The 9,281-nt window shown below is 44.1% G+C and overlaps 2 protein-coding genes across 4 annotated transcripts in view; both read right to left on the bottom strand.

Annotated features, from left to right (window-relative positions):
- The window catches only part of LOC101779399 (formyltetrahydrofolate deformylase 1, mitochondrial), a 2,427-nt gene extending 2,110 nt beyond the window's left edge, over positions 1–317 (bottom strand). The window contains exon 1 of the mRNA XM_012845366.2: positions 268–317. Within this exon, the coding sequence (XP_012700820.2) occupies positions 268–317 (50 nt within the window). The remainder of the gene's footprint in view (positions 1–267) is intronic.
- A 251-nt stretch (positions 318–568) lies between these two features.
- On the bottom strand, positions 569–5,184 carry LOC101780439 (uncharacterized membrane protein At3g27390). 3 transcript variants are annotated; one of them, XM_012846035.2, is made up of 11 exons: positions 4,816–5,184; positions 4,434–4,712; positions 3,506–3,614; positions 3,229–3,421; positions 3,005–3,141; positions 2,337–2,625; positions 2,110–2,216; positions 1,875–2,019; positions 1,483–1,681; positions 1,157–1,397; positions 569–1,079 (listed from the first exon to the last, which is right to left on the bottom strand). In XM_012846035.2, the coding sequence occupies exons 2-11, from the start codon at positions 4,519–4,521 to the stop codon at positions 830–832; spliced, it is 1,758 nt and encodes a 585-aa protein (XP_012701489.1). In that variant the 5' UTR covers positions 4,522–4,712; positions 4,816–5,184; the 3' UTR covers positions 569–829. The 3 variants fall into 3 exon arrangements, with proteins under 3 accessions (XP_012701489.1, XP_004952991.1, XP_022680082.1); XM_004952934.3 differs by having other exon boundaries at positions 4,434–4,595; XM_022824347.1 differs by lacking the exon at positions 4,434–4,712.
- Positions 5,185–9,281: the final 4,097 nt, after the last annotated feature.

Below are 9,281 nucleotides of genomic sequence, written 5' to 3'. Positions count from 1 at the left end.
GGACGGTTGACTAAGCGAGGGGTTTTTAAGCGAGACCTGACGAGCAGATGGATGCGACGGGATGGGATGCCCATCGGCGGCGGCGAGCAGATGAGCCTGATTCCACCTCGTGACCGAATCACGCGCCGCGGTTGGTGGAGCAGTATCGGTTGGCGCTTCCCTCCTGCACTGCACTGCACAGGACAGAGCTCGCTGGGTGATTTTACAAATGCTTCGTGTCCTGCTACGGCCGTCAGTGATGTCGTGTCACACGAAGAACATTTGCACCTGAACGTGGGGACAAAGATGGCATCCAGGACCTGGAGATCTTCCTCCATGGTTCCAGGTTCCAGCCGTGGACGCCTTCGCTCGTGCCGCTGTTAGCGTAGGGATTCTCACAATAAAACTCTTATTCTTCGTATGATTCGAACTACCTCTTACAGTCGTAGCCTCTCATTTGCGTAGGGATTGTTAAGGTTTTTCTGCTCTTGTGGAAACTAAAGAAGTAAAGATAGCTCCGGATGATCATTTCATGGGCAAACACGCCGAAGCCTGAACACAAACATGCAACAGCAACTAGTCACAGGAATGAGCCAACGTGCACACCTTACTGACGGTATTGCTTTCTAGAAAATACAGTTATACAGGGTATCACTGCATCGTATTTGTATGTCCAGACAACAACAACTAATCCAAGAGAAGTATTGGGGTCAACCCTTCATACAGCACTACACCAGCGTCGGCGCTTTGCCTCTTTGTACAAAGTTAGCAAAAATAGCCCAAAAAGGGCATAGGAGAAAACTCCTTTTCCCACTAATTTTTCAGTTGAAAGCTTTCTTTTTCCAAAATATCATTCAGTGTTAACATCGCCTGTTATCTGGGCCTCATGATCATCGCCCCGGATGCCTGTTGTCTTCCCTAGGGAGCTCTGGCTAAGCATTCGGACAATACCGCTTCTCGTCTTCCGGACTTGAGATCCATTGGCAGACTGACTGCCACCCATAGTCCTCGCAAGCTCCTCCGAGAGAGATTTCACAAGGACATCAAAACGGCGCTTGGCTGTAGGGTACCTTGATATTGACTTTGTGATTCCTTGCAACCTTGCAGTAGGATCAACAGAATCAGCAAGGGATTGCATTGGCTTTAGTAACTGAAAGAAAATGATGAATGGAAGTACCTCCGGGCAAATGCTCCTATTTCTGCTTGTTTTTGCTCGCTCAACGATGGCAGCCGAATGAGATTCTCCTTGACACGCTTTGGATCGCTGATCAAGAGTACTTGCTTCTCAAGGTATGCTTCCTCTTCTTCTGTGAAGTTCTCAGCTTTGATTTGATCTTTGATGACCATCAGAGGGTCGAAAAACCACTCGAAAAATTTACTCTTAGGCCTATTATCAGACGTTATCTCAGATCCATCACCTGCATATTTGACAGCAAAGCCTCGAAGGTCAAGGAAAGTCACCATAAACCTCTTTTCGTGATGAAGAAAGCAACTCTTACTCACTTAGAACCAGACCATCAGAATTAGCTTTTGCAGATCGGAGAAGTGCCTTAAGGATAACATATGCCGGTAAACCAAAATTAAGTACCCCAGTGCTGACTTTGCCTGCCTTTGTTCCTTCTATATCTTTTGGGGTTATCACCCCTTCAGCGACCAGATCCTTGCCATAATGCTTACACTCTATGAAAAGGAGATCTAGCAACTAAACAGCACTTTTAAATCAGTTATACTGCACAATTTTTCAAATACCAAAGAATCATAGCACGCTTTCAAGTAAATAAGATTATGAAATATCATACTATAATCTGTAAATTCTAAATGGAGTGCCAGTATTAAGATTCTTATTTACTGGGAACGCAGTGAAATTTCTTTTCGATTTTCCAGAAAAAGATCACCTTGAATGGATTGAACTCATCAAAGCTACTTTTAAATGATGTAACACGCTGTGGCGCTTTCTTTCCATCATGCTTGTCCTTGAATGAAGCGGGCCTTGAGAGCGAACCACCATGGGAGGAAGCTTCATCTTTCTGATATTTAAACCTAACCATGGAAGGTGAAATTTTAAGTAACTTGCATTCCCAAATGTACAATTTAAGGACAACATTTTAATAAAGAATACACCATTTATACCTAGGAAAACAAGATCCTGGTGCCATGTCAAGTACATCATTTGTATATTCATCAAAGATGGATACTGATGATATTACATAAGACAGTCCCAAGAAAAGTGAGGATTCCTGGCACAGGAACAAGATTGCCACTATAAGCTTCATGCCTCCACATCTAACAGGTTAAATGATACTAGCTTTATACTAGAATCAAAATTTTCATTGCCAGTCCAAAAAGATTGTCGATACCTGATAAACCACCACAGCAGCATATGTGCCAAAAGGAACACTGCAGATAATGGAGGCTAGAAAAGCTCCTATAACTGCAAATGGCCAGAGAAGAATAGCAAGACCAGCAAATGGCACACAAGCTGTCTCAAGAAAAGGTCCTTCTCTGCCAATAAGATCTTCAATCAACCGCTTCCATCCTTTATAAAGCATAACGGGGAACTTGTACAAGGCAATTAGTGTGAACATTATGGCATCCACTACAAGTCCACAAGCCGCAGCAAGTATTGCACCAGGAATGTGAAGCAATCTGGGGATGTAAAATTAATTATTTTCCTTGTGTAATAGCGAATTCTTCAACTAAAATAAAATCACTACAAGGCTGTTTAAATATTAACGATAATATCAGGATTTAAAGGATAGCGAACTTCAATTTGCATGGAGCGATCCCCCATATCATTTCTATTCAAAACGAGTTCGCAAGCATGAAATAATTGTGTATTTCATTGTCAGCCTGAACTGTTCTAGATGTGTAAGAAAAGCTGACCAAGATAACAAACAATCAAAATGTTCCATTATTAGACAGCTAAATTGACTCAGAATCAGAGAGCAGCGCAGACAGCAGAGAAGTTATGATCTTATTCTTATCAGGAAGAATGGAAAAGGCTGAACAATAATAGAAAGTAGACCTTATTTCATATGGCTTGCCATCTGGAGGTGCATGAAGACGAACTTCATCCATGATTGAAAAATATGAGTGCAACAACATGTCTTTCATGTCCCTGACTACTGTACAGCTTCCTGTGATAGCGCTCCATGTTCCATCCTGTGTTGCAAGTTAGCTAGCCATGTTAAACAGGTGAAGTACAAACGAAGCTGGTATCAGAGTGAAACCATTGCAGATAAGTTTTACCAAAAAACAGTGAACAAGTGGTTTTTCTTTTCCTTCCCCAACTGCATCGAATGTAGCCATTGCTGGTGCCAGAAAGCCATAAGCGAAACCAGCGAGGATGCTTCCCATGATGCCAATTATTAGCCATAGAACCAAAATCACAGTTACAGCAATAAGAAGCAGCAGTTTTATGACCGGTCCTACCATCTTGGTTCTGCTTTCATAAAAAGGTGGTCAGCATATCCAAATAAACCAACTTGCATGACTTCTCTTCCAGGGCTGAAAAACTGCAAGCTACCTGATAATGCAGTAGTATGTCCAAATCACATGCATAGGCCACAAGCCCAGAATGAGCGCAGAAATTCCAATTGTCATGACGAGCCATGCCCATGGGCCAAACAAAGCACCTGGATTGGCAAGAATAGCATGAATCTAAATACCAATAATAACAGAGATCAACAAAATTACCAAGTAGTAAACCAATCCATCAAAATGTAGCCAGGTATTAATATTTACCATCAGAGTACTGTGGATTTCTAGATTTAGCAGACACTTAACCTCTCAACAACTTCCAAAATCTGTGTTTTCTTTAAAAAAAACTTCCAAAATCTCATGTATACATATTTCATTACATCACTAGAAATTCCAGTTGCAACTACTGCAGAAATCAGTTTATGGCTCTACGCCCCACATCAAGCAGAACTGCACTAATAGTAAGTAAAAGAAGCAGCATGAATAAATCTGTAAATGCAAGAAAAATGGACCAGGGCAATCGGGTCATGCTCACAAAGTCAAAACGCTATGCCAGTAAAACAATGGCATTCCTCACTTGGGTCCCATCATATACCTGTCCTAACCAAATAACATGTACTACTCCACTTCCTCCATTATTATCAAACGACACTGTACATCAACTCATAAAAGGACTAATTCACTCGTGATATGAGCATCTATGCAACCTGATTCCATCATTACTGAAGCCTACAACAATGGTTTAACCAAGCATCAGAACCAGCATCCAGCATTTTCGAGGAAAAAAAAAATCAGTACAAGCATCCATTCTTCACAGAAAACTAGCAAATGCAACACATCACATGAACTGATTGATTGAATTTGTGAAACAAGGAGAGAACTGTATGAAACCATCCTCCAATACAATTCCAATCCATACTTTTATTGCACAAAGAAGGGGAGAAGAATGCAAATAGAACAAACGTTCTGTCCACCTTTGATGATTCCCAGGAGGAGAAGCGCAAAGAAGAAAGGCAGGAACTTGAAGAAGCTCCAAACAGATACCCAAATCCCTGCCTCCATTGCCAACCTTGGTCGAAGGCCTCTCACAATCTCACTACCTTCTTTCGAATCCAATGAAAGCCGTCCACTCCAGACTGTGCAAAACGGGAAGAGAACAATGTGGATGCCCGAACGGTTAAGCTAATGCAGCAATAAAAGGGACCTCATCAAGACCAGAGAGGCAAGAACTAAGGAACCGCAAAGAACCGGGCCTGGAGATTGGATTGCCGGTGGTTATGGGCTGTTAACTAAACAAAAGAAAGAAAGAAAAAAAAACGAAAGGGATGCAAGAAAAGTAACCAAGAAAAAGCGCACCTGAATGGGAACCGCCTCGCGCTGTCAAATGCTGGGTGGGCTGGGACCTGACTCCTGAGAACGAACTTGCGGGAGGCCGGTGGAGCGAGGTTGCTTGCGCGATTGTTTATTCAGAGATTTTGGGGGAGTAAAGAGGAGCTCGCTTTGCTGGTGGAGTGCAGGTTGGTGCTGCTGGCGAGCGGAGCAGAGCCGGGGGCTCTGCAGCTGCCGCAGGCGGGGCAGGCAGGAAGGCAGGACCGCAGGAGGAGGAGGAACGGAAGGAGCGAGTGGTCGGCGTCGACCAGATGCGTTCTTCACTTGTCTTTGCTTCGTTGGGCAAACACATGGCACTATGGCAGTGGGAAGGACTGAAGGAGACAGAGGGAGGGAGATGACTGGTGTTCAGTAGGCAGAAAGGCAGGCGCTGTTGTACTTGAATACCTGTAGCAATGGTCCCAAAATATTTCTAGATCTGGATCGGTTCAAACTTCAAATATCCAAATTGGGAATGAAATATTAGCACGTGTTTGGGTGTTCCGCATGATTTATAAACATCTTTAGGGCAAACCATCACGATTGGGTGCTTGATTTCCTCATAATTTCTTGTAAAATATCCTATTATGTGAAATCGGTTGGTGCAATATTCATTTTGTCCTCACTCAAAATGTCGAATGGGGAGTGCAGTTATGTCGCCAATTTTTCCTTCTCGAATTTGATGCCCAAAACTCAAAAGAAAACTGAAACTGGGCTGTTTTCCTAGTGGCGGGCCGTTACTGGGCTCTGACACCCTCCAAACCAGGCAGGCTACCGCGCGTCAAGCCCACGTAGCCCAAGGCCCAATCGAGGTGGGCAGGGCGATTCCGGACAGCGAGTCAGGGACAGCCGCCGCCGCCGCGGGGCACGCCGAGTCGCCGACCACCCCGCCTCCGTGTTGCGGCCACTGTTTACAGCCTTACACGGGCTAGGGACAGGCGGGGAGAGGAGGCGCCCCGCGTGCGACGCGCGGCCATGGCTCAGGCAGGCGATGTTACTTGTAATCCTGTGGTATCCGTTGTTTCCGTTTTTTCCGTTGAACAAGCTCACCACGGTGTCATGGTGGAGCGAGTGTGTAGGAGCTTGACGCATGCTGCGTTCGTGCGGAGCGAGTCTTTAGGGAGTGGCGCGACGGGTTCGTGTGCACGTGGGATGGCACGCCTGTTGATCGGCTCGCCGCGCTTGTAGGCCTGTAGGGAGATTAGTTAGCTAGTCGGCTTTCTATTTAAAAGGTTATAATACATACAGAAAATGCTGCCGTTCTTTTTGCAGCGCAAAACCTGCGTCCACTTGTGTTCATCGAGTGTGCGTGTGGGTGCTTGCCGGCGATTGGAACTCGCCGGAATTGCAACAGGCGAAGCGACCATGGTCCACGACTCCACGGGTCACGCGTGCGGCGCGTGGCTCCATGCCGGCGCGCGTGATCGTTCGTCGTTCCAGCGGTAGTCGCGAAAGGAAGTCAAGGCACAGGGCATGCCGCATGCGAGTATCAGGCCTTGATCTTCTCCACGGAGAACGGCAGGGCCCAAGAAAGAAGCAATGCAAAAGAACTCCCAGCCTCCTCGAAAGGTCAGAAAGGGCAGCGTCCTGCCGCTGCCGGGGGATAATGGCTGCCTGTCAGACAGACTGACCAGATCGTTGCTCCCTCTTGCAAGTGACTGAGGCACAGCATGGCCCTGGTCTTGGTCTGAATCTGATCATTACCGATTATGAGCGCTTTCGCAGGGTCAAGGTCAACAACTTCTGCGTCGGGACTAGAGGGAACCTTATCGTTGCACTAACAAGCATGTCAGAGTTTCCTGTCTACATCTTGATCATGGTTCTAAGCCCTTGTTTACTTTGCGAATTTGGGAGGTGCCAAATTACTGTAGCAACACTGTAGCGTTTCGTTTGTATTTGTGAATTATTGTCAAAATATTGACTAATTAGGCTCAAAAGATTCGTCTCGCAAAGTACAATAAAACTGTGCAATTAGTTTTTGATTTTGTCTACATTTAGTACTCCATGCATGTACCGCAAGTTTGATGTGATGGGGAATCTTCTTTTTGCATAGTGCAAAAGTTAGGAGTTTTGTAGGAAGTGAACAAGGGCTAAGACTGAATGATCCACTTAAGTCAAAAGAACATATCCTTTCAGTTGTCAGGTAACATGTCTACATGGCCGTCGTCCAAAGTGCCGGCGCTACTGGCATACAGGCATAGTGGCATTCTTTTACCATTTGGATTTTCAAGCATCAATGTCTTGATCTTTACTGCGATGGAACTAATTTTCTGAAAAAAAAATGTATATTTGGTTACTTGTGGGTGGAACAGCAAGCTGATAAGTGACAAGCTCCATCTTCATCAGGCCTCGTACGAGTTCCTTTCTCGTGAAGCCAAACAGCCTCTCTACTTTGCATTGGTGCTGACAATCCAAGCCCGAAAGGAGGTGAGTTTGAGCAAGCAGCTGCAGGTTGCCGCTGTCTGCAAATGGGGAACAAACCGGCGACCGATTTGCACTCGGCTTCCTGCAGTCCAGTGCTCCTGATCTGAAATCTCAACCACCAAAGACCACATCAGCCGCCACAGTAAAAAAAAAAGGACAGTTAGGCTGGAATTTTCCCGTCGTAAACTTGCTTTTCTTGAACCTGAAGCGTTATACGATGATTCATTCTCCATGCGGACATCACAATCACATCGACCCATGAGCAGATCGAGAAGATTAGACGCTGACACAGTTACACAAGCTGGCAAAGGGGTTACTGAACTGTTGGCTGTAAGCATCCGTTCCTAGCTCCGGGGTTCAGATAATTTGGCACTTCCTTCTCTAGAAACTTTCAGTCTGTCCCTCTACCTCTTACTGTTTAGACTTGCAAGCATGAACTCGGCTCATTTCTTAATCCTAGGTGCGGTTGTGGAACAGATATGGTTATGGATTCTCCATCAATCACACCTGGTTTTTAAGGCAAAATCAGATGCATGAATCACATGTGCGCCAGGATCAAATTACACACATGCGACGACTTCAGTGAATAAAAAGACAATATCATAACGTAGAGAGAGTATATAATTATTACATGACTGATAGTTTTTTAAACTGAATAGCAGAAAGAGTATTTATTATCGCAGCGGATCTTCAATGAAAACGGCGACTCCACGGGCAGTTGATTGGAGAAACACTTACACCTAGAACTCCTCCCAAACTTGAAGAACCTCCACAACGTTGACTTGTTCTGAGTATAACCTCCACAACATTGACTTGTTCTGAGCAGCGGTTTTAGTAAGGGTGAGTACATTTATGCTTGGTACTCAGCAAGCGTGAGGAATGTGTAGCGTAAGGCCATTCAAGGATAGGCTAAGGTTTAATAGCAATTCATGGTTGGTCAAGTTTTATTAGTATTTACTAAGTATAACTTTATACCACCCATGTTTAACGTAAACATAAATAAACATAACAGAAATAAATCACAGCAATTTAATTTGACTTTCGATAATTTAATTATGTGAGGGTCCAGGTCATTCTTAACCGTGAACACGGCTGATCGATCAGTTTTACACTCTGCCGAGATTGCACATCTTTACCCACAAATCGGATAAAAGTTCAAAAGAACTTTAGACTCAACCATGCTGTGCGGACTAGGCATAATACCACACTTTCTAGGTGTGATTGCAAAGGGACGCTATGAGGCCTTTGCAAAGATTCCAGATAGCTCGCTAAGGTTTCATGATCAACGTAATGCATAAACCTCTCTCCAACTGCGAAGCTACCATAGAGCAGATCAGTCAGAGGGCCGGGTTATACACCAACTACTGTCTCCCCCTCTTGCCCCTTTCAGGTAAAGCTACCACAAAATAGAGTTTCTAATTAATTAGCCAAGACCAGAGCCATATAGTTTTGTGGTTATACTGTTTTTCTGGGTGGTCGCTCCATGTTTCAATTAAGCATGGTATTCTTGTATTAGTGAAAGGTATAATATAAATAAAATAAGTTTAAATATTGGTTCATTAATACCACCATAACCAAGTTGAGCAACTAAGCATGAACTACCTAACATTATGTAAACCCAGATTGATCAAGATTCAGATTGATCAAGGTATAGGGAATAAAACTGGCTACTCTTTAATTAGAACCCATCATGTTTATATCTTAAAGTGCATAGCATAAGTGTTATTGAACATGAAAATAGAAGTTTCATAGGTTCAAGTTGTGATAAGGGCACGACTTGCCTTCCTGGACTTGTTCCGGCTGCTCGTAGTCTTCAAAGCACACGAGCACATACAAGCAAGCAAAGGAATAAAATAAGAAAAGAGTACACCAAACAATAGCAACAGAGAAAAACAAGATCATAAAACTAATCTATGCGTAAAGATGAACTCATCGATGCAAGAAGCACTTAAAACAGATCTAAGACATTAAAGATATGCACCTTGTTAAGAGCCTGTCTGTAAGAAAACTAGACTTCTAGGGGTTAACTT

Source organism: Setaria italica, chromosome I (assembly GCF_000263155.2).
Source record: "Setaria italica strain Yugu1 chromosome I, Setaria_italica_v2.0, whole genome shotgun sequence".
In the NCBI taxonomy this organism is placed as follows: Eukaryota; Viridiplantae; Streptophyta; class Magnoliopsida; order Poales; family Poaceae; genus Setaria; species Setaria italica.
This window is presented reverse-complemented; position numbering and strand designations above follow the sequence as displayed.